Source organism: Ornithodoros turicata, chromosome 1, assembly GCF_037126465.1.
Source record: "Ornithodoros turicata isolate Travis chromosome 1, ASM3712646v1, whole genome shotgun sequence".
NCBI lineage: Eukaryota > Metazoa > Arthropoda > Arachnida > Ixodida > Argasidae > Ornithodoros > Ornithodoros turicata.
The window spans coordinates 22,294,963-22,319,709 of record NC_088201.1 but is presented as its reverse complement, the minus strand read 5'-3'; the positions used below and the strand labels follow the sequence as shown (position 1 = coordinate 22,319,709).

At 48.7% G+C, this 24,747-nt stretch overlaps 1 protein-coding gene across 1 annotated transcript in view; it reads left to right on the top strand.

The window, feature by feature from the left end:
• Positions 1-24,747, top strand: part of LOC135397532 (homeobox protein MSX-2-like) — a 31,578-nt gene that overhangs the window by 5,652 nt on the left and 1,179 nt on the right. Inside the window, exon 2 of the mRNA XM_064629131.1 lies at positions 22,332-22,522. Within this exon, the coding sequence (XP_064485201.1) occupies positions 22,332-22,522 (191 nt within the window). The remainder of the gene's footprint in view (positions 1-22,331; positions 22,523-24,747) is intronic.

Sequence of the window (24,747 nt, the reverse complement as noted above, 5' to 3'; positions counted from 1 at the left end):
CTCATTACTCAAAAATAATGCATTACCGGTAATGCATTACTTTGTAATGCATCACTCCCAACCTCTGTCTCACAGACAGAATGCCTTCAAGGGTGCCAAAACCGTTGGAATCATTATTTTACCGGTTCCAGCTGAACGTTCTCCTTGGTCACGCTTTTCTTCACTGCATCGCGATATAGCCTCCTCACCAGACTGCACCCTATGCATACTGCTAGAGGACACTTAGCATATACTGCTCATCTGCGCGCCATACACACAAGTCGCGAAGTGCTGCGGAGTGCATTGAATATATACGTCACTGTACCTCTTGACATCGAGATAGCACACCGAGACTGGCCAGCTAGCCGCGTATCGACAAGCTTGTGTTCCACTCTGTGACTTCCTTCCAAAGGACCACATCCTTCCAGAAATCTGCTAGCGAAACCCGCCAACCGGAGTGCGCTGGAATAGATGGCCCTATATGTACAGCTGAGCCAACCTCCATATGTTCCTTCTTTTTAAAACAAAACCTCCTCGCGCACCAGCTGCAGAGACGTCTCGCCACCGAACTGTAATTTAGTGTACTCTAAAATAATATATATCACCATAATCATCTCACCATCTTTTCCGAATGCAATGGAGCAGAGGTCAACCTTGATGATAACAGTCACATATCAGATTCATCTTCGTACATACTACATATGTGTGTTGCCACTCGGACATATTTTTAGTCAGCTGGCGGTGCTTAAAGGACTCTAAATCATTGCGGCCTAATTGAAGCTGGTTCCATGTCTTTCATTACGTCTTAAATGTCATCCCGCTTCACCACTTCGAGAAAGACCACGTGGATACGCGCAACCGTCCGGTCGCTGATAGCAGATAATGACGACGTCATGATGGAGAGGTTACAACGATCAGCTGACTGATCTCAATGATCTTGGATTTAAGGCCCTTCTTCGGTCTATTAGGAAAAAATTGACACGTGCTCAGGGTTGCACGTATCTTCAGTGCTGAACTTACGATATGTTATTAGCATTATCAGCTTTATTTATCAGCTTTTATTGTTATCCCACCCATCGTACATAATTGTTGCCGTTGTTGGTATCCCATATCATATAATATCCAATATGCAATAGGTTAGGATACCGCAACGCCGTACAGCAGTGGTTCCCAAACTGTGGTCCCCGTTCCGAGGGGGGTCGCGCAGCGGCCCACAAATTATTTTAAATTAATTATTTTAATATTAATTTAATTGTTTTATTAATTATTTTTAAAAAATGCCACGCCGTGCCCGCTATTCTGCGTTACCAGGAAGCCCGTGGCAGCAGATCCGGAGATTTCTCATAAATGCGCTTGCATGCGGAGTACGCGACGCTTTCGATGCATCACACCTCCTCGCTTTCACGCCTGCTTTCACTTGTGCATGAGGGCCAAAATCTATGTCGTGAGGGCCACTCACTCCCACGAAAGGCCACAGCGCCTGCGTCTATCGCAGCATACACGGATGCGCCTCGCCTTCACGGTACACCGCGCGGTGGCGCCTTCTCAAATTAGAGCGGACGCCAAAAACCTAAGAAAACCGTTTCGCGTGCGTTGTTGGTGAGCGAAGCATGCAGTTGTGCAGCATGCCGTTGTGCAAGACTTTTAGGCCCAGAGAACTCATTCTGAATATAGCTCCAATAAAATGTCAGTGTGTCCTTTTGTCTAACGTTCATGCGCTGAGATCGGAATGATGTCCGGCATCGCGACGAGGGAATCCGGGGGTGGGGGGTGGGGGGGGGGGGTCTATATTTTTGTGGGCCGCGGGGCGGCGAAGTTTGGGAACCACTGTCGTAGGGGAACCACCTCGTGTCACCATTATCATCATGTATCTGTTCTTGCTGTTAGCATCTTAGTCAATACTCTTCAGAGCGTGTGTACGCTTCTAATCCTCACTCCTTTTTCAGTATTTTCTATTCGGTACGGAAACTAGAACAACAACAACTTTATTACAAGATGATGACTGGGGAGTTTCATCGCCAAGGGCGATACTCTACCCCATTGCTGGTGGTGATGCGTGGAATGAAATAATGAGCCCCTTCACAATAAGGATCGAAGTCCTATGGTATCCAGAAAGGTGAAGAGAGCTTTGAGGGCCGATTGGTGGGCTGGATGTGGCCAGTGACCAAGCAATTTTGTGAGAGAGAGAGGGGGGGGGAGGGCGAGAGCCTAGCTCGTTAAGAGACCCGGAGAGTACGGTTCGGGAAGGTTGGTAGTGTGGGCAATGGAGAAGAATGTGCTCTAGATCTTCTACAGCACCACAGTGACTGCAGTGGGGAGAGTCAACTTGCCTCAAGCGGTAACGCCACTGTGCTGTGAAAGCCACGTCGAGGCGCATTCGATGAACTAATGCGGCATCTTGACGAGAAATATGTCGAGGCATGCGGAAACCGAGCGCTGGATCAACTCTGCTCAGCATGACTGGGGTGTGAATGTCAGCGGTCCATTGGCGGGTAACAAGAGGAGTCACGAGGCGTCGAAGTACGGACCGACGATCTCCTCTCAGCAGCGCAATACGCGTCCGTCTCCGAGACGCGAGAGCTGCTTCTGCGGCGCTGTCGGCCTGTTCATTGCCTTCGGCACCGTAATGGGCTGGAACCCATTGGAGAACCAGCCTGTGCCCTGCTTCGTAGACAAGTTTGTAAGCCATTAACACATCCATAACCAACGGTGCGGATGAGCCTCGGATGCCAGAATTTTCAACTGCTTGCAGCGCAGATGTTGAGTCAGTGAATACGACCCAATCCCGCGGGGTAAAGTGAACGATGTGCTGCAGAAAGCAAAGTATGGCATAGAGTTCCGCAGCTGTGGATGAGGTTTGATGCGAAAGGCGACGTCCTTCCACTACGCCTTCGGATGGGATGACGAATGTCGACGCGGACTTGCCATTTCGAGATGCGCCATCGGTGTATGCTGCGGCGGAGGTAGAAACCTTCGCGTCTATCAGAGCATAAAAATGGGCTCGAAGGACTTGAGGGGAACCTAATCTCTGCGGTCCTGGAGGTCTGGAAGACGTGCGAAGGTGGGTGGCACAGGCAGAGACCAGGGGGCGTTCGGCGGTGTGACGTCCTTAGCTATGAAGCCAGTGAGGGCGTGTCCTCTGCGCTACACGATGGAAATCACTTTCAGGACGGTATCGAATTATCCTGAGGAATTAGGAGAAGTAAACTATAATTTTTCCCCCAATATCGGACTTTAGTTACGCATCACTTTTCTGCGTCGCAATTCAACAACTCTACTTGATCCCAGTGCACCTTCGCTTCGTTGACCACATGATGTAAACAACAACAACAGATAAATTAATGATGATGAATGGGGAAATTCGCCACATGAGGCGCGGCCCACTGCCCCAAGGCACAATGGGCAGAATGAGATGTGTCCTGATGATGAGGTGATGAACGACGCTGGATAGGGGCCGATAGTCAGTGGAGTCAGTGAGACATCACCAGAACGTTAGGCAAAAACACAACACACATGGATGGATAGAAGTCTGCGAATACAACTGCTGTTGCTAACGATTACTGTATATTTGCGAAGCGAACAAAAAGTTATTTACGGATGCGAGTGATAAAATATGTAATATACATTTCACAGTACCTCTCATAGGATACCTTTCATGTTATTCCATGCTCTCCTCTAAATACCTCAATTTCTGGGCACTTGTATGACACACTAGTCAAGTTGTGGGATTTAGTATCATGTCGATAACACTGCAGGAACCAAGACTAAACCTTTCGTCAATATAAATACACACGAATTTAAGAAATATAAGACGTAAAATGTTATTCAAGTTACGCAGACAAACACTGAAGCAGTCTGACATTGTAAGAATGTGGTCGACAAAAAAAAAAAAGCCTGGTGTTCCACGAGCTCCTCATTCAACTCTGACTTTCATAAGCATTTACATGGCAGAGCTTTTTTTAATATCATGTCGATAACACTGCAGGAACCAAGACTAAACCTTTCGTCAATATAAATACACACGATTTTAAGAAATATAAGACGTAAAATGTTATTCAAGTTACGCAGACAAACACTGAAGCAGTCTGACATTGTAAGAATGTGGTCGACAAAAAAAAAAAAAAAAAAAAAAAGCCTAGTGTTCCACGAGTTCCTCATTCAACTCTGACTTTCATAAGCATTTACATGGCAGAGCTTTCCGCCTCTGGTTCAGATGCATGGCAGTCACAGAACTGCTGGTAATTGTGCTTGTCTACCTCAACCATCCTTTCAGTCTTTTGGCGCGGCGACGGGATATCTTTGCCTCAACCCCGACGGTCTAGGATTTCAAGCGTTGACAAGATATAATTGATCGGGGGATACAAGAAGTAAAAGAAGCGGAGTGTGGGGGAACTGCTCACAATGAATAATATACCCAGTCTTATAATCAAGTAAGTTTGCCAATAGACTACATTGTTTCTAACAACCTGTGAGTGCGGCTTGAGCTAAAAAGCTTCAAGTGTTTCTGACCCGGGAACACATTAAATACGATATCCACACAAATGGAAACATTTTCCTCCAGGGCGTTGACAACAACGGATGTGACACTTCCAAGAAGGCATCGCTTTACTTTAATAACTACATCAGAATAGCGGAAGTGAGAGGTAGGGAGCAGCGCGAAAAGTACCTAATGGCAGGTAATAAATTTCTTTTCGCGTAGACGAGGTGGAGTTTCGCAAAACAACTATCGCGTTTTTTCAAGCGTGCAAAGCACAAAAGAATAAATAAACGGGTAATCATCTCACAACCCTACAAACGTATATACACGTAAGTGATTACATATAAGTCAACTTACTGAGGCTTCCCGACGAGCCTAAATTGCGACTGAGCAATGGACCAACTGACAGGTGAAGCAGAATCAAGTTTGCCGTAACAAACAGCCAACTCCGAGGCGTCACTTGGAAACGAAAATAGCTCTTCAAATACATCTTATTCATCATGTCGAAAAGCGAGATTCTCTAAAGGGACAATGGAGTTCTCAAGCTGAGCTCATGCAGACAAAGGTGCTGGCCCGGCGAAATTGGAAATTTTCTGGTTGACTTCGCTACAACAGCTATTCGGCCAACATATTGCTGGCTGCATCAGCCGGCATACTAGAACCATGACGATGCGTAAAGTCGACATGAATTCGTATTTTCACGTGTTTCACGCGCTTCACCGCTGTAGTTAGAGAACAATATATGGCATGGGTTTATTGATGCAAAATAAGGCAAAGCGAGCAAATCTATTATTTGTGCGATAGCCGGGGGACAATGCACAGTTCTACGCCATCCATCAATTGTCAGCACCACACTTATCTTTGCTAATCGTGTTGCTGATGTTCGTGTTACTTTTGCTGTTCATGTTATTCACCTTGTTGAGGTTAGACAAATGCGTTGGTGTCATTCCTCCCCAACTGTGCTGGTACACCCGTGAGCCTATTCCTTTTTGCTAATTTTGTGCACCGCCAGCTCAGCAAGCGTGTGACATCACAACAGGGGGTCCAGAATATAACTTTCGGACAGGGGACACGTTCGCAAGATCGGGTGTTTGTGCATTCTCTCCTCCTATTGAACCTCAATAAAAAATACTGCTCATCCTCTATCTTGTATAGTGCACGTGCAACCAATCAGTGGCCTGCCCCTGGCCTCACGCTTTCTGCAGTGCGCTGTCAGCACTGGTGCAGCGAGGACTACCCGGAAGTAGAACAGTCTCGGATTAGTAGACAGTGGATTTTCTACCTTTCAGTGAGGACTGTTAGTGAATAGTACCGGACGTTTACAACCCTCACTACTACTAACACACCACTATAGCAACGATGACAACGCGACGACCTATAGCGCGTGTATAATACATGCACAATAACGCTTCATAGCTCGGTGAATTGTAAGGGCGATAACAAGTTCGTTGTGGTTGATTGAGATAACTAGCGTCGGAGATGGAAACAAGCCTCACTCCCAAAAAGCTGTAGGCTTGTCAATCAGTTTCCATTTCAGAATCCCACGGCTGTATCTGATTGTACCCTTTGTATTGCTAGTCCCATCTGAAGTGTGCTTTCGGTGCCGTCTCTGACAGACATTCTAGTTTGGAGGTTTGTCGTATACCGGGGGATGGGGGGATACGTAAACGGGAATAGTATACGGAGAGGTTGGTCGCACCTATATGAGGACCTGCTAGCCGTATATTGTCAGCCACATGTCAAAGCTCGCGAGACATAACTTTTCTTGAAATCTTTCAGAATATCAGCAGCAATTGCAATTTGGATCCCAAAACGGCATAAAATCCGACATAACAATGCGCTGGACACCCAGTACTCAGGCTTGAAAACAAGAGCGAAAACGTTTCGGTGATCATATCACGCCAAGCAAGAGCTTCTGATTTTTTCTTCCACTACCACCCCGAGAAAAATAGCGTCTGGTTTAAAGCTGTCCCAGATAAGTTTTTAGGCTGACAGAAATTGATATTTTCAGCTCCGATAGGAATGACGAACAGAAAATAACCTGTAAACAAGAGAATGCTAGACGTTTTACGGCGCACAAGTAGAAACTCTCGATTTTCACGATTTATTGTTTTTGTTATCTTATTTCGCGAACCTTGCAGATGAGTCAACGAAATAATCAACATTGTCATGGAAATACGACGTTCTCCAAGCATCTCAAAGAAGCGAAGCGCATTCAGTGACTTCAGAGTGCATCTGTACAAGGGTCGGCCGAGGACGCATACTAACCCCCCTGTCCCCCACTCCTTCCTGCTGTCCTCTCTCCATCTGTCCACATCTGTACGCCACTCATAGCCACAGTTGCTTCGCGGCGCTAACACAGAATAATAATAAAAAATCTATACACGGCTTATCTTGTACGTGCCTATCAAGGCTTACCAGAACTTCGACTAAATAAAACTCGCGTCACTTACGCCTGAACGGATGTGATTTTCTTGATTTGCAAGAAACGGCTGTCCACCTGTTTCCTGGGCGAAACTGAGATTTTCTTGGAATTCGCTTCCTGTCAGACGTCCTACAGCTTTGCCTGCAGTAAAATGCAAAAGTGTAGATATAATTCTCAGCTTTTCAATATTTCCACCATTCTTAGCTTGCTCTGCGTTTCTGTATCTTTCCTCAGTATTACAAGCAAACTAATCCTGTCTACCTTTCTCTCTACTCACATCGACGCTTCTCCTCCACAAAGCCCACACCTGCTATTGACCACCGCACTGAGACTCGCACTCATAGCTCGGCATTTCGGGCCTTGAAACTCACGATCACAATCACCTGATAAGGCGTGGTATGATATGGTACCGTGATGTTACATGTAAGATAAGGCGTGAGTTCAGCCGAGGCTACGAACTCAGGTGAAGGTCGACATGGCGTGCTGGTGAGCGTGATCATGCCGTATATTAGCGCACTCACCAGATAACATCACACTTGTAAACAGAGCAGGTGTGATGTTATCCGGTGAGTGCACTAATACGCGGCTTGATCTATAGCTCACCAGCACGCCATGTCGACCTTCACGTGAGTTCGTAGCCGCGGCTGAACTCGCGCCTTATCAGATGAGTGTGATCGTGACTTTCGAGGCCCGAAATGCACAGCTACCCAAGCAGCACAATGTACTGAAAGTCGAGTGCAATAGGGGTGGACGGTATGTGCCTTATCGATGTTCTTTAGTTCCACGAGGCTGTTCAAGGCCTTCCACCTACCCGTCCACCCCTATTGCACTCGACTTTCGGTACATTGTGCTGCTTGGGTATGCCCGCACTGCATTTAACTAATCAGAAGTCTACCTGATATCTGATGTAAGACTAACAAAACGCGATAAAAGCTTTCAGTGCGTGTCTTGTGTCTGTGCTGCCTTTGCTTTTATCGCTTTTACCCAGCACTGGGGGGGTATATTGTTAGTCTTACATCATGTACCAACCTGCCTAATTTTTAACCTTCCTTTATCTGATATCTGTCTACTCGCTCTGAACAGATAACAAGCATGCATTCCTTTGGGTGATGTAGCACTGGTTGTGAGTGTGTACAACCCGAAGCATGTCGTGAGCACGCCGAATGTGATTTGGCTATCCGGCGCTTCGTGCAGAAGTGGCGGCTCACGGTAACGATGGCATCAGCAACATTTCGGAAGCGGTTCACTTTACATGTACTTTTTGTTATGAGCTTCACCGCCCAATGGGTACGCCATGGTGGCTTGCTGACCACGACAGTTACGATGAGTAATTAATAATTCGTGGCTTTTACGTGGCGAGACTCCTATATGATCGTATGAGCGACGGCACAGTGGTCGGTCGTGGGATTAATTTCGAAATTATTCTTTTCAAATTAATTCTCTTAATTAATTGAAGAAATTAATTACGTTTTTTAACGGGACTAATTGCGCCGAAATCTCAAGACAGAGGTTTGTGGTGAGGCGTGCTCTGCACAGGGCACTCGCGCACGTTGCAGAGCTCAGAGGGTTCTCCCAGAGACAGATAGATACTGAGAGATAGACACACCGATAAATACTTTACGAAACCTAACAGTAGTAATACGGACAACCCCTCACGGAGCCCTCGGGGACGCCTTTTCTGAACGCAAATTCTGGAAATTCTCATGATATACAACATTACACTCATATTACACTCATCACGCTCATAATATAAACTCATATATAACATTAGTTTATATTGTCATGTTCCTTTTCTTATACCCCCTACTGTAATGCCTTTCCTGCGAATGTAGGTATCCGAATAAATAAATAAAAGCATTTCTTGTCACCAATCCATTAGCGTTTTTGCCATTAAACGTGAGGGAGAAGAATGAGGCCTGGCCGACGTAAGAGGAGACGGGTTTTATTTCGGGATCAGCGCGACCGGCTGGTCTGGACTGTGCGCTCAACGGAACTGATTGCCGAGCGTGGCGCGCGGTTGCGATGATGATGAGGCTGGCCGCGTTGCGTCGGCATCGTCGTCACGACATGGCTCCCCCCCTCTGAGTGGACGGAGTCCGTGGGATAAAAGTGGCTGGTCACCAGGTGGGTCGACCAGTGCACGTGAGGTCGCCTGGATTTGCATGGTAGGGTGGGAGCGGCAGGGGGAACCGGGTGGTGCAGAGGGGCTGACGAGGTCACAGTAGCCAGAGGTGGTGGGTCCGCGATGTAAGCTGGCTTCAGCCTGTCGATAGTGATGACGTCGTGACGTCGTCCGACGTCGACGACGTAGGTCTTGATGTTACGCTTGACGACGAGGTAAGGGCCATCGTAGCGAGGATCGAGGGGCTTCCGGAGGGCATCGCGGCGCACAAAGACATGGGTGCACGTCTTCAGGTCTTGACTGACGAAAACGTGGGTGGTAGGTGGTGTCCGGGGGGGTACAGGGCGTAGTTTGGCCATGATGTCGCGGAGGGCCTCGGCGTACTGCTGCGGGTCGGGAAGGCCGGTGCAGAGTCGCGATGAAGAGCTTTGCAAGAATTCGCCGGGTAAACGTAGGGTGTCACCGTACACTAATTCGGCTGACGAGCATTGGAGGTCGGTCTTCAAGGCGGACCGAATACCAAGGAGGACCATTGGCAAGGTCTCGGTCCAACGAGTTGAGTGGTGTGCGCGGAGAGAGGTTTTCAACTGACGGTGAAAACGTTCCACCATCCCGTTGGCTGCAGGGTGGTAGGCAGTCGTGCGTACTCGAGTTATTCCTAGGGTCTTCATGAGGTCGGCGAATAGGCGAGACTCGAACTGGCGTCCGCGATCTGTAGTGATGGTGGTGGGGACGCCGAAACGCGCTATCCAACCGGCGACGAAAGCTTGAGCGACGACTGCTGCAGTGATGTCCTGTATGGGGAACGCTTCGGGCCAACGGGTGAACCTGTCTACGCAAGTAAGCAGGTACGTGAACCCGTTGGATGGTGGTAGGGGGCCCACAAGGTCCAGATGAATGTGGTCAAAACGACGTGTGGGAAGTGGTATGCTTGACACAGGTGTGATGGTGTGGCGCTGAATTTTCGTTTGCTGACAGTGAATGCATGCTCGTGTCCAGGCTCTGATGTCGGCGTTCATCTTGGACCAAACAAATCGTGCGGTGATGAGCTTTTGAGTGGCCCGAACTCCTGGGTGAGACAGACCATGAAGGGCGTCGAAAATGAGACGACGAAAATTGTGCGGGACAAATGGTCGTGGAGAGCCGGTGGACGTGTCGCAGACGAGACGGGTGTCTGAATATGGGACAGAACGTTCTTCGAAACGTAAGGAGGATGACGAACGTAGGTCAGCGAGCTCCTGACATTCCTGATGGGTAGCCATGACAGCGAAATCGACTCGGAGGAGGCCAGGAACGTGGAGGCTGTTGATGTGGACGCGAGAGAGAGCGTCGGCGACAGCATTGTCCCGTCCATGAACGTGACGGATGTCTGAAGTGAACTCGGAAATAAAGGCGAGTTGTCGGAGTTCACGAGGAGAGTAACCAACTGCATTAGTTGACAGAGCGAAGGTGAGCGGTTTGTGATCTGTGAGCACGAAAAATGGGCGGCCTTCAACGAAGAATCTGAACTGCTTGATGGCGAGGTAGATAGCGAGGAGTTCCCTGCCGAAGGTACTGTAGCGGGTTTCTCGTGGTGATAGTGATTTAGAGAAGAACTCGAGCGGGGACCATTGACCTGCGAGGTGTTGTTGCAGGACAGCGCCTACAGCGGTGTTCGACGCATCAACCATGATGCTTGTGGGAGCGTCCGGTTTCGGGTGGACGAGAAGCGTGGCACGAGATAGCTTGTCCTTGAGTTCAGCGAATGCAGCGGCGGCAGAGTCCGTCCAGGCGAAAGTAGGGGCTGCAGCGCGTTTGTGACGAAGAAGGTCGTGCAATGGCTGTAAAATCTGCGCACATCCAGGAATAAACCGGCGGTAAAAATTTACCAGCCCTAGAAATTCCCGCAGCTGCCGAAGGTTGGTTGGGGCGGGGAACTTCTGGATGGCTTCCACTTTGCACTGGAGAGGGGTGATACCGTGCCTGTCGACGTGGTGGCCGAGAAAGTCGAGTTGTGAGACAGCAAATTCACTCTTGGCCATGTTAATGACAATGCCATGAGCATCGAGTCGTTCGCAGAGCAACCGGAGGTGCTGTTCATGCTCTGCTTCGGATGTGCTTGCGATGAGAATGTCGTCCAAATATGCGAAGCAGAAATCCAGGCCGCGAAGTACTTGGTCGACAAAACGCTGAAATGATTGGGCGGCGTTGCGGAGTCCGAATGGCATGCGAACGAACTCAAATAGCCCAAATGGGGTGATGATCGCCGTTTTTGGGATGTCTTCGGGAGCTACAGGGATTTGATGATACGCGCGCACAAGATCGATTTTTGAGAAGCAGGTTGCACCATGTAGGTTGGCTGCAAAGTCTCGGAGATTGGGCAGCGGGTAACGGTCTGGGATGGTTACTTTGTTCAGGGCTCTATAATCGCCACACGGGCGCCAATCTCCGGTCTTTTTCGGAACGAGGTGGAGTGGAGATGCCCAAGTGCTGGATGACGGTCGAATCAGTCCGCGGTCCAGCATATGTTGAAATTCCTGTCGAGCGACGCGAAGCTTCTCAGGAGCGAGGCGGCGAGCTCGAGCGTATACCGGAGGCCCTGTCGTGGCAATGTAATGCTGGACGTCGTGCTTGACTGGGCGTTCGGTGTTGGGGGACGGTGCGAGGTTTGGAAAACTTCGGACGATAGCTTCAAATCTAGATTTGGGAGCTGGGCGGACCAGTACGGGACTTAGCATAGATGGGGAAGACGGAATGCCATACACTGTAAGGTTCGTCTGAGTGTCCAAAAGGCGGCGTCGGTTCATATCGACGAGAAGGCAAAAATGTGCCAAAAAATCGGCGCCAATGATGGGATGCTTGACCTGCGTGAGAAGGTTGCGTGTTCAAATCACGTCCGGGTCACCAATTGAGGGAGAAGAATGAGGCCTGGCCGACGTAAGAGGAGACGGGTTTTATTTCGGGATCAGCGCGACCGGCTGGTCTGGACTGTGCGCTCAACGGAACTGATTGCCGAGCGTGGCGCGCGGTTGCGATGATGATGAGGCTGGCCGCGTTGCGTCGGCATCGTCGTCACGACAAACGTCACGATTACTTCTCAATAATGAGACGGACGTCACCGGTTACCTATTTAAACCTCGACGCCTGTTTCCTCGTCGTTCACGTAAGCGCTGAGGGAACCGAACGGGACACCCTTCGGAACACATTGCACTGTAGAGAGCCACAGAGAGACGTCTCACCTCCTTTATAATGCAGCCTGCGGTGGCTAAGCTAAAAGAACTTGGAGACGAACGGAAAGCAGTCAGAGCCACAAGTGGCGCGTGAGCCGGCGAAAATGCGGGATGTGCCCTCACCTCTACGAGGCGTCTCTCGATTGAAAACGTGCTTCCTAAGACTTGCTGAGGCTCCCTCGTAAAGTGATTACACGACCAGAGGTCAGAGCGATTATCGCCTGTACGCGTGAAACCACTTTTCAAATTGCCAATTATACAGACTCATTTTTCATGACCTGTTTGTACCGCCACCCAGAAGGGAAACTAACGGGTCGCTATTAACTAGCTCCCATTTGTGTACAAATGAATGGAGGGAGAAAACATACATAAAAAGCGTGGGCTTGCAGAACTGGATTCCTAGGTCGCCTCATTTGGTTAATTTTTTACCTTCGGAATGCTATACTTAGTACTGGAAATATACTATTTGTTGACTACACTGTATAAAGCCCCGTGGATGCGTGTTCGCTTCCACAGTGGCGTATTGCAGACGCTCCCAAATATATTCGCTGGTTGGTTAAAAAAAAACTGCGCGACAACTATGATCATGAGCGACTTCACAGTGGTCGGTCTGTGAATTAATTTTGCCCACCTGAAGGTTCTATAACGTACGCCGGAAGCTCAGCACACGGGACACCGTACTTTAATGTCTCTCGCGGAAGACGGCGTAAGCAACTCGTACCCTGCCACCAAGTCGCTGGAGTCATCGGCGGGGTTCGAACCCGGGCCGGAGTCGGCGGGCTCGGCAGGTTGTTTCCGCGACCCCGCCCATTTGTACTGAATGGGAAATAAATTGAACTGAATTGAACCTTGGGATCTTTCTTCCTGTGACAGGTACGTCGGTTGTGCCTGTTGTTATTTTTCACTCTTGACTGTTCAGATAAAAACTACATGGTGAAGATTGCTCTGACATTCAGATATGCTGAAATTACATATGAAAGCGAGGCGGGGAAGGGTGGACTAAAGTCACTGGATTGGGGATTCCCCAATGCAGTGACTTTAGGGTGGACGAGCAACAACAGAACAACAGGGATAATTATTTGGAAGTTATAGAATACAAGAGACGTAGAAGCTCGCATAGAAGTTGTTACAAACGTAAAAACGCTATCGAAAAATAAATTAAAAGTAGGTACATACAACCGAACTAGTGTAGTGTTGATAAAGGCAAATTTCCGTTGGGTCCGAGGTACACACATTCAAAAAGAGGACAACAGAAGGCTCAATGTTATGTTTGAATCTTGCGTCGTCCTCTTCGTTTTGTGTCAACGTTCCTCAGACTCGATGAAATTACCTCTATTTTAATACGCCATGTTGAACAAGTCGCTTTATTCTGTCAAGTGCCCTGTCGAAAGCAGCACTCAGTCGATGTATTCCCACACTTTTCCTTACAAACACCAAACTCCAACGTACACCACTAACCTGGAAAGACGATAAGTTGGAAAAGACTCGGCTGAGCTAACAGTTGCTTGGGAACGGGACCCGCCACCTAGCACAGCGAGCAATCCATCTCGCTATAGGACGCATACCGCTACTTAGGTGCCATGACACTGACCTGTTTGCCAAAAGGCTTACAGCTTGTTTCTTAGAAGACAAGTTGTAATCTCCTTGCAAGAAAGCTTACGTCCCCCGTCCCCCCCCACGATGTAAAATCTTATCGAACATTTTTTGGACGAGTGCCACCGCTTTTGATAACGTCCTTTACTTTCGGCAAAAAGCTTCGAACCGGTAGCTGATACTGGGCGAAACAAAATCCCTATCACGTGCCGATAGCGGAGCACAGCACCGGGAGCCGACCCCCTCCATGAGGTATCCGCCATCAAGCATATATGCAATTACCTTTCATCCCTTCCGAAAGGACACTGAACCACTTGCTAGATCTCCGACAGGAACAAGCTAAGGGCCGTAATTAATCTTCATTTGAAGAATCGCTTCGATTTGACAAGTCAAATTTATAATCAATCGTGTCAGATAGATTGCCGCCTTAATAAAATAAAAAGGAGCAAGTTCCCATCCATGCAGACGCGGCGCATCTTTGTTTCGAATGCGTGACTTGCGCTTATTCGTAATCTCTACAAGAGGAAGATGTTTAATCAAGATTAGGCTTAGCTGAGGCTGGTGAGCACGCTTCATTTCCCGTCTTGTTTCCTATACGCGGCCGGTGCGTTTCTTTTCTTGCTGCCGCGATGAACCGCCGTTTGCCTATAAAGCGGAGTCGGCGTTGAGTGTGCCTTGAGAAATCGCCTGCTGTCAGTTGGTGGGCTTTCTGAAATCGCACCATTCGTCGCTGTCGACTCACTTTTTTAATGAAATACAATTAGGTTGGTGCTTTGCTTGGCAAATTCCGCGCCCTCTGTTCGTGGTGAACGGCGCTAATAACATGCCGGCAGCAGTGCGGTAGACATTAGTGCGCCGCTCTGCCGAGGTGAGAATTAAATAGAAACGGTTTGCCGCCTGGCGTTTCCGTTCCGCAATGAGGCGCGCAAATTCGTTGGTCACCTGAAGGTCGCCGATTGCAATTTTCTTGTTTTTTCGAGCACGGTGATTGGGAGTACTGTCGCCTATCCTATTTGTCACTCATCGCTATCGTCATTCTTATGAGAATTGTTAATACCGCTTTTTTGTTTGCTTGCTTTCAAACAGCATCATGACCAAGTGTTATATACACGTCCTCATTACCCATTATGTAGATATGGGAGAGTTGATGGATCAGATACACGGATAGTTTTTCTTAGGCAGTGTGTTCCCAGTTGTTGTTTGTAGAACTGGCATTAGTGTTCCAATTAAGTTCAGGTTCGTCTCATAGTCGATTGTAGTTGCCATGGTTCTTGTCGAAGTAATTTATTTTTGTATATATTTATTATCGATTCTTCCTGGATTTGTTATTGACGCTTCTTTGCGTGCTTGTTGTGGCGGTGGCGCTCTCATATGTCTATAGCATAGTTCGTATACTATAGACAATTGCAGACACAAGGAATATACGAGGGGCGTTCAAGTCAAACTGGGACTTTTCATTTTTCGCAAAAGTAAAATGAACTTACAGACGAGAAATTAGTTTTCTTTTTCAACGTAATCCCCAGCTGCACTAATGCTCGTGTCCCAGCATTTCAGGAGGGCTTGGATGCCAGCAGCGTAGAAATCCTTACCGGCGCGTAGCAGCCATGATCGGACCGTATATTCTTGACGTCGTCGTCGCAGCTGAAGTGGCGGCTCCCAAGGAACGCCGGCGGTCCGAAGAGATGGAAATCGCTGGGGGCGAGGTCTGGACTGTAAGGGGGATATGGGAGCAGCTCCCAGCCAAGTTCCTGTAAGGTGCGTGTCGTGAGATGCGCGGTATGCGGGCGTGCATTGTCCTGTAGGAGGAGAACTCCTTTGCTGATGAGGCCCGGCCGCTTTTGCTTCAGCGCCTTATGCACATCCCCGAGAACCTGGCAGTAATATGTACTATTTATATGTACTATGTACTATTTGAAGTTCTCCGAAACACAGAAACTGTGCGCCAGTATCTCCGCCTGATGGCACACCATCGCCACCACCCGCTCATCCGTAAACTTCGGGCAAGGCGCAGCACGCCGATCCACGGATGTATAATGTCATTCAAATCCCGCGTTCCGAAATTCGTGATCAGCCCCGCCGCTGAAAGCACGGCCCCGTGGACACTTCCGTCGCCAAGCGTCACCGCCTCTGTCCCAGGGATCACGGAGTTACCCCGACCTCGTACTACAGCAACTGACTATGGATTTCATCGGCACCGCATACGACGGGTTCTGCACGGTCTTCACGGATGGCTCCTCAACGAAAACTTCGTCATCCTCATCTTTTGTGGTACCCTCGATACCGCTCACCCGGGGCTGCCGGTTGTCCCATCGCACCTCTTCGACCTCAGCCGAGCTGTACGGAATCCTGCTGTTTTTACAATATGCGGCCACCTGCGACCCACGGCGATGGGTTGTCTGTACGGACTCCAAGTCAGCTCTTCGATGCTTGAAAACCTCAGGTCTCCGCGGCTCACTGGCCACACTTGTGATAAACATTCTACGCCTACTGAAGTCCATAACTGCCCACGGCCACACCATCGCTTTTCAATTGATTCCGGGTCATTGCGGAATCTCTGGCAACCACGTTGCCGACGCTGCGGCTGCGGCCGCTCACCACCAGGGCAAGTGTGTCCCGATTGTTCTCCCGAGGGGGGACAGACGGTCCCTTCTTCGTGACTGGGCTGCCTCCTCATCCGTCGAACAATGGCGTCGGGATGTCCCGGTCAGTGCCATACTGGGAATTGTGGACCCAACATTCTCGTGTCGCTTACCGACATCTTTACCGCGCGTCATTAAGTCCCTCCTACATCGCTTACGGCTGAATGTTGCCTTTACGCCGTACTACCGTTACCAGATAGGGTGTGCCAGTAGTCCCTTGTGCCCGGAGCTTGGTGTGCCAGCGACCGCGGACCATGTGATCATCGCATGTGCCACTTATAGGAGGGAGCGTCACTTGTTGGCAAACGACTTTTCGCGGATTGACAGCCGACCCCTTGACCTCAGACTCATTTTGGGACCATGGGACACACGAAAGCAGATGTCCGTCCTGCGACCCTTCATCAAATTCTTGCAAACTACCGGCCTGATCGACTCTCTCTAAAACCCTGTCAGCGTCGTCAGCATCATCCTCATCACCATCCTCTCATTTTCCCCCAATAGCAAGGGGGTAGCATTCTGCTCAATGTGCGGAAGTCATCCCCATATCATCGTCATCATGTATTTCTCTCTCTCTTATAGTACTATATGCACTATTGATATCGAGACATGTTATCCGTCGGTCCTTGAGGATCGGGCGCTCCACAGGTTGGATGTTCTCAGGAACTCTGACACTGGACTCTGAGCCGCCCCGACCGGGATCGCCCAGCACTGATGTACGGCCGTCTCGGAACCGTTTGCACCACTCAGACGCTTTGCTGCGGCTAAGTGTATCGTGACCATACTGAGCCTGAAGTTTTCTGTGAATTTCAGATGACTTTACGCATTCATTCACGAGAAGCTTCATGACAAATCACTGTTCGATGTGCGCGCTCACCTCGTTGTTGGCCATCTTGTCCACCACGTGTATTCTGTTTTGCACAAACTTTGGACCACCACGGAGTGAACGCGGAGGCCTGTCGCGTGTGAAAATGACGAAAAAGAAGTAGCTCGAGCCATTTGTACACTCAGGAGACAGAAAATCCCAGTTTGACTTGAACGCCCCTCGTATGTTGGGCTTGACACGCTTAACTGAGCTTCCAAACAAACTAACTAAGAAGTGCTATACGAAATATGTAGGACTCAGGTTTGCCTTAGGCCTTCATCCCCTAATAGTCTCCTTGTGACTTTATCCAGCGGCCCGGGCTGCTTCTAACATGCTTCAAAAGCTTCGTGGAAGTATCTTTGCAGTAGTGTGCCATGTGGTTCCAGTGATTCGGTTTCATTCTCTTCTACTGTGTTGAGACCTCGTCCATTGGACTTCAGTTTCAATTTGGGACCAAAAGGCACCGGGAGCGAAATCTGTCGAAAACGGTGGTTGTGAGACAATCGCCATGTTGTTGGTTGCCAAAAGCTATTGCGTTTCTATTTTTATTTTTTGGCAATATAAGGGAAGCATTGTCGTGGTGAAGGAGTCAAGTAAGCTTGTGCCATAGTTCCAGTCGTTTGCGATGAACACTGCCTCTGAGCCGCCTCAAAATTTTGCCATAGAAGTTTGCATGAACTGTTTGAACGCGAGAGAAAAACTCACGATGCACATTGTCCTTTGACGGTCTCTGTTACTGCGGGCTCTTCCACTCCGGCAACTGCTTGACACAGTAACGCGTCTATATTGGTCTTGCTACTATCCGGTCGACGCTGACTTGCATATTAACTCATGAATCATGCAGCAGTGACACCTAGTGTGGGAACCTTGTATTTCTCAAGGTCACCGAGCAATCGATACAGTGTCGGAAACTTCCGATGGCACCTCGTACCCTACACAGTGCGTGTATCTTGCACTAATAAGTTTTTGTGGTGAGAAAACACCACGTGCAATCATTCGCATGTGCTGCACACGCAGGAAGCACAAAGTACCAACATGAATCATAGAAACACTTGACAACGGTAGGTGTTGTACGAGCGATTTGTAATATTTACTGATTACTTGTCGCTGTGAAATTGTACTCGCCAATCGTACGTCTGATACGAGTATGTGTTATTTATCACATTTCTTTTAATATGTTTCCTAGGATCGAGTCACATACTGGGCACAAAGATGTCCCGCCAGTGTCGTTGTTAGGTCGTACACGACTACATGATCAGCCAAACTAGAAAAAAACTAAAAGGCATCTCAGGCGCAGTCACCAAACTTATTACTCCGAAATAAATTTAACCATCATATATTTCTTGATGAATGCTTGGAAGCTCGATCATGACTTGTCCTGCTGCTTGTTAATTGATTCTTCGGCGTGTCCCCATAAATCACCAATGCATAATACGGGAATGCTGTCTTTCCATTAGAGAGAAAGTTTCTCGAGTATATGGTCACGTAGCTGGAGATAGATGTTTGCTCGGGAATCGCGTTTGTATTGCCGACCAGCGTCTGCCGCCGCAGATGATGCTTGCGATGGCCGTCCGAGATACCGGCTCTGGCTCGCTCACCGCCCCATTTATTATATGACGGAGAGAAGCACGGAAGCACATCTTGGCTTCATTTGGAGGTTGGCAACGTTCTGCGGATCATTGCTTAATCTGGCGATATATTTCAAACATCGTTCTCGTGTCATTCGATTCGAGTGTGAATGTGAAGACCGTTCAAATCAGCTCGTGAAATCTCTCTCTGGTTTCGTGGAGAAATGACGCAGCACGGAGGCCTGGCTATATTTGTTGCACTACCAGTGGAGGCAAGCACGTATACGGTATTATTTTCTTGTGTCAATAAAGGATTGGGATATACTGCACGTACGGTCCGTATGAGTTATCGCAATAGGAAAGGGTGTACACCCGAATTGCATTCCTCGTTGATTTTGAGAGTGGAGTAAGGAGCGAATATAAGAAGGATCGTTATTCAGATATTCCGAAGGAGCTTAGGCGGTCTGATAAGGCTCGGCTCTATGATTTCCATGTCAACCTTATGACGCAAGGCAGTAGAATAACGCAGTCGTACGATCAAACTTGGCCGAGGACGCCAGAAATTTCGTGAGTGTAGTGCTGGACAAAAGTTTACGGAACATGCTCTGGCGCATTTCTTCCTCAGAGTGACACTCTAGCAGCGAATGGCACCCTACGGACTTACAGACATGTGCCTAGGTAACCCAGTCACCTGTTTGCAAGACCGTACGGTTCCATTCGCCGATAGCGTGTCACTTTGAGGAAGGAATGCCCCGGAGCGTGTTCCGTAAACTTTTGTCCAGCGCTATACAAATTGACACGCCGTCCTCCGCGAGAGACGTTGAGTACGGGGTACTCTGGGCTGAGATTTTCACGCACTTAAAACCTTCAGGTGTGCAAATTATTCCACGGGCCGACCACCGTGGCGCCGCTCATGATCATAGTTGTCTCACGTACGACGTAGAGCCACGAATTATCAGTAGCCTAACCTAAGAGGATGGAGAGATTCGTAAGCAAGAAAAGAGAAAGGTAGTATCCCCTGTCAGATTCGGACCCGCGCTGCTCCTAAATAAAACAAACACGTGCATATGCTACATCAATGTGAACCGCAAAAATCACGAATTTAAACAATTATGCGATTTATCTATCTGCAACCAGTATTATCCGTAACCAGAGCTTCTTTGCCAGGAGGGTTTTCGTGATTTGGAGGTGGCCATATTTCCAAAAGTGTACATTGACAGTTTCTCTAAGTATGTTCAACTTCTGCTTGTTCCTAGGATTTTGTTTTCAAGGGAGGGCAAAGATTTTTCGGAGGGGTGGGGGAGGGGACGTAAAGCGTGCAACCAATAGCCATGAGACGACAGCATGACGACAACCGAAACGATCGACATATGACGACATGTGAGTATAAACCATGACAACCACCGAGTAAAGAGCGCGCAGTTTCCACAGGTTGAAGAGCCCGGCGTGCAGCTCTTCGCACGCGCGCCCAGGTGTTGCCCATTTATTTCACCAAGGGTGACGCGGGGCGAATGCTGAACGAGTTCAAACAACGAATGTGCAATACCTCCTGGTTAACATGATCGGCTCGGGATTCGCGTCTGTACAAGGTCGACCCAGGGTTACGCTTTCGAGTACCACCTTCCTTTACGCGACAAACGACAACTGTCCTACATAGGCTACGGTTCAATGTACCGTACAGCGCACGTCTCCTCTTCAAAATCGGAAAGCGAGACTCTCCGAACTGTAGTGAGTGTGGCGTTGCAGAGGATATAGAACACATCCTTCTCAGGTGTCAGAAATACGTCGATGCTCGAAGGGCATTAGAGGCAAGCCTCTCTCGTGTGGACTCCCGAGCCTTCGACATCACGAAACTGTTAGGTCCTCCTTCGTCCGACAAGGCGCTAAGGGCACTTGAAGACTTTTTGCATGCAACCGGGCTTATGGACATCCTATGACACGGTGAATGTGTGATGTGTCCTGTGTGTGCCCCCGGCGATTCCGCCACTTTACTCTAACTTGGGCGCAGCTCTTGAACTTTTGACCTACATGTTGAACTCCATTATCATCTCTGTTCGTCTCTGGACATCATCCTTTTGTGTTTTCATCATCTCATCATCGGATTGAACTTTCTGTATTAAGTGTACTGGGGTAGCCAGTTTGACTTCGTCGAAACTCACATCCCCATTTTTTTCTTTATTCACATCACATCACATCACAGTTTCCACAGGTGATCTTGAAGCTCCAGTGGGGGGGGGGGGGGGGCACAGCTTTCCTCGCCCCCTCTCAGAACGCCCATGATTCAACCCACCCCTCCCACACAGACACGCCTGCGTTTGCCTGCAACACCGACTGAAGGTGTTCTATTCTAAAAGTACTTTCTTCAGCAGTCCAACCTGCCACACGTCAGACGTCGGTTGCATTGGGTGTACCGCCGAGGCATCGGCTAAACATACCAGCGCTAACTATGCAATCCCAAAGAAGGCTAGTAGACTTACATTCATTTCAACTGGCGATGTACTTTTTGTATGCTCTATGTTCTTGACTGACAAGTCGCAAAGCCTGAATGCACAAATAATACCCGATTAGTTGCCAAATCACGTACAGAGGGTAGCACCTGATGTTTGTCCCTCCAATTTGTGAGCAACGGAAAACTGTAAAATTTACTTTTAACATGTGACGGACTGCACATGATCTTCGACTAGTGTACAAGGTGCCAACGATACGCCATCTGCGAATTTCTCAGAACCACAAACTTTTGCAGTGGACAGTGTGCATGGGTGTCTGGGGACGTTTATTTAACCGTGCATGACGCGATAGAATTCAAGGTACGTAACAAAATCCACTAGTACCATACGCTACTAAAATGCTCGATAACGCCCTCTCGCATTTGTGCCGATTGACTTGCTGTTTGTCGAGTCGAAAATTCACTTTCTGACAACACGAAGCGCCTACAATTGACAGTCAACGGGGATACAGAATACGAATGAGCGGCCACAGGATCAAGTTTAGACCGAACATTAAAATTCGCCACCGGGCAGAACGTGCCGCTAGGTCAGGTGTTGATGCACGATCTGGTTTTCCGGGGGCGACAAATAAACGAGTAATGCGACGTCGACATGCGTTTGCTCGTTATTTTGGGGACGTCATCATCAAGAGCCACTAAAATGCATTGAAATCTCCCTCAAGCCATCATGCCCTCGAGGCGAGCTGTTATTTCTAAGTTCGTTCGAAGTTTCTGTAGGACAGGTAATATGTACCAACCGAGAAGTGCACACTGATTACATCTTAAGCTGTAAGAAGCGGTCAAGTGCCGAGCTTGATGAAGCATACGCGATTGAGCTTACGCCTGTAATTTGTTAGGCGAGGTGATAATTTCCTGATGATTCTGAATGAGACGAGCCGAACCAACTGCAAAAATGTACTGGATTGCACCGCCTCCCTGATTCGTATTCACGATGTCGTAATTATATTTCAGAGCCCGGTGAGATGTCCATGCTGCCCCCTGTCAAGTGTCAACTGAGGAGACATAAAAGTAACAGGAAGCCTCGGACACCGTTCACAACGCAACAGTTGCTTGCATTGGAGCGCAAATTCCGTTGCAAGCAGTATCTGTCAATTGCCGAAAGAGCGGAGTTCTCCAGTTCACTAAATCTTACGGAAACGCAAGTATGTCCTTCCATTTTACGATTTTTAGTTTTCATCTTTGGTTTGTAAAGCAAGCGCACATACACTTGGAATGCAACTAAGAATACTATGCTGAGCGACGACGCGCGATGTGTGGCCCTCGGTGCTGACGTCAATTCGGCGGAACTCAACGCTGCCTCAAAATCAAGGGGCAGCAAGTCGTTGCCTGCGAGGCTCCCGTGTTCAACCTATGAAATGTAGTCCATCAACCCTAACAGAATTCCTACGCTGGAGAAAAATTACTGCAGCGCCACCAGGTGCGGCCTATAGGGCTCCTGGAGGTTCGGGGTTCGGGGTCGGCGTACTATTTGTCGAGACGTAGAGCAAAGGGCGGGACTGACACGTCACGTTCTTGGGGTGAACACGACTATCGACGTCACCTCTGGAATGAATGCAAACTCCCTCCGACGTGAAAAGTCTCCATAGTTGTTATATTACTGAAGCCAGGGAATTCTCGCAGAAGCTAGCATCCTTCAGGCAAATAAGCCTGTGAAGGTGCGTGCGGACCGTGATGAAAAAAAGGAAAAGAAAAGAAAGATCACAGGACAGTTACGGTGGTGTAACGCAAATTTCAGCGACAGTTGATGTGGGTGAATGTCCACACTTTTATTACTGATGTATGGAGCACTACTTTAGAGTGACGAGTACTGCCTTGTGATCTGTGAAGTGAATGATGGTGAGGTCGATATTCTCGACAAGGTTTCGATTTTGGAAGACCAAATCAATGCAGTGTTTCTCGGGGTTGTTACGGCCCGTATTCTCGAGTTGCAACATCTGCGCTTTTTGTAGACCGGTGATCAAGTTGGTGGCCTTTGCGTCGATGTTAAAGTCCCACAGAAGCAGTGTCGGCGATGGCATGCGGATTGTTAAGGCGTATATGTGAGGTATGTTATAATAACTCGCGAAACTGTTGCAGTGGGGCTAAAGTAGGCGGCCACGACGATGAGTCCACTCGCAAATTGCACCGCACAGATCTCACCCACGTCTTCGCAGTCAGCAAAGAGGTCTTGGGGTGAAGCGTTGACCCCGTCTCGCATGTAGATGGCCACTCCGACCGCGCGGTTCTTGCAGTCGCGTCAAGAGGCACAGCTAACTGAAAGCCCTTCGCCTGCAACGGTGTGGACTGACTAGAGACACGATGCACACAAGCGGAAGGTGGTAAGGTCGGCAGTTGGAAATTTTAGTCGAAGCAAAGCATGACAAGTCAATGGTAGCGCTGTGAGGTCATTCTTGAACCACAAGAGATCGCATGCAGAGCAACTGTACCCAAATGCGTTCTCCCCGAATTGCCTAGTGAAGCCCTTCGTGGCTACTTCGGCTTTTGCTTGTCTCTTTGCCTCCGCTTCGGCGGCACGCACGTTGGCATCGTGACGTCGTACTCTCTTGTTTGCAGCTTCGGCTGCGCGACGAGCTGGGTCTTCGCGAGCTCTGGGCTTCCGTTCGCGTTCTCGTTCCCGCCGCAAAGCTTGTGCCTCGGAAGGACCCCGTATCTCCAGGGCGTCCGAAGCAGAATCACTAGGGTGTTTTCGGTAAACGTTTTCGTCGTCGTGCTAACACTGTCCTCCTCGTCGTCGTCGTCACCAATGTGTCTGATTCTAAATAATGATGTAATGCAGGGGGGGGGGGGGATATTTATTAGAACAAAGGAAAAAAGGGGAGGAAAGGTAAGCAAAACGGCATGTCGGCTTGCTATTCCGCAGAAAAAACAAAGACGAAAAGAAAATGAAATAAAAGTACAGTAAAAAAAACAAGGAAAGCTGAAAAGCGCCTTCTACGCCGAACGTGAAGCACGACTGAGTTACTATATACGAGAAGGTAAATGTCCTTCCTTCTGCGGATGCCGACGCCGCGATCTCGGGAAACCAGGAACTAACAGCTATCGCTGTAAAATACATATATTAAGTAGACTGTGTCGTTGAGAGTCAAAAGCTGTTTCCAATACAAGGAGCTGCTGAAAAGTTCTCGGCCCGACAAGGAGGAGTGGCCTGGAGTCATGAACCTTTATATCAGCCAATTGCAAATTGATTTCTGAATAGCCCTGGCCTGACACTTTTTGGTTTTCCATGGCTTTGACCTGTTTTCTACCTATATAGCAAGACGCACTCGTTTCGCTAATGTACTAATCAATGAAGTTTAGCTAAGTCATGTTCTGTGTTGCTCCATGAGTCTACCCACGAGTGAGTGAGTGCAGGTACGGAAAGGCAACC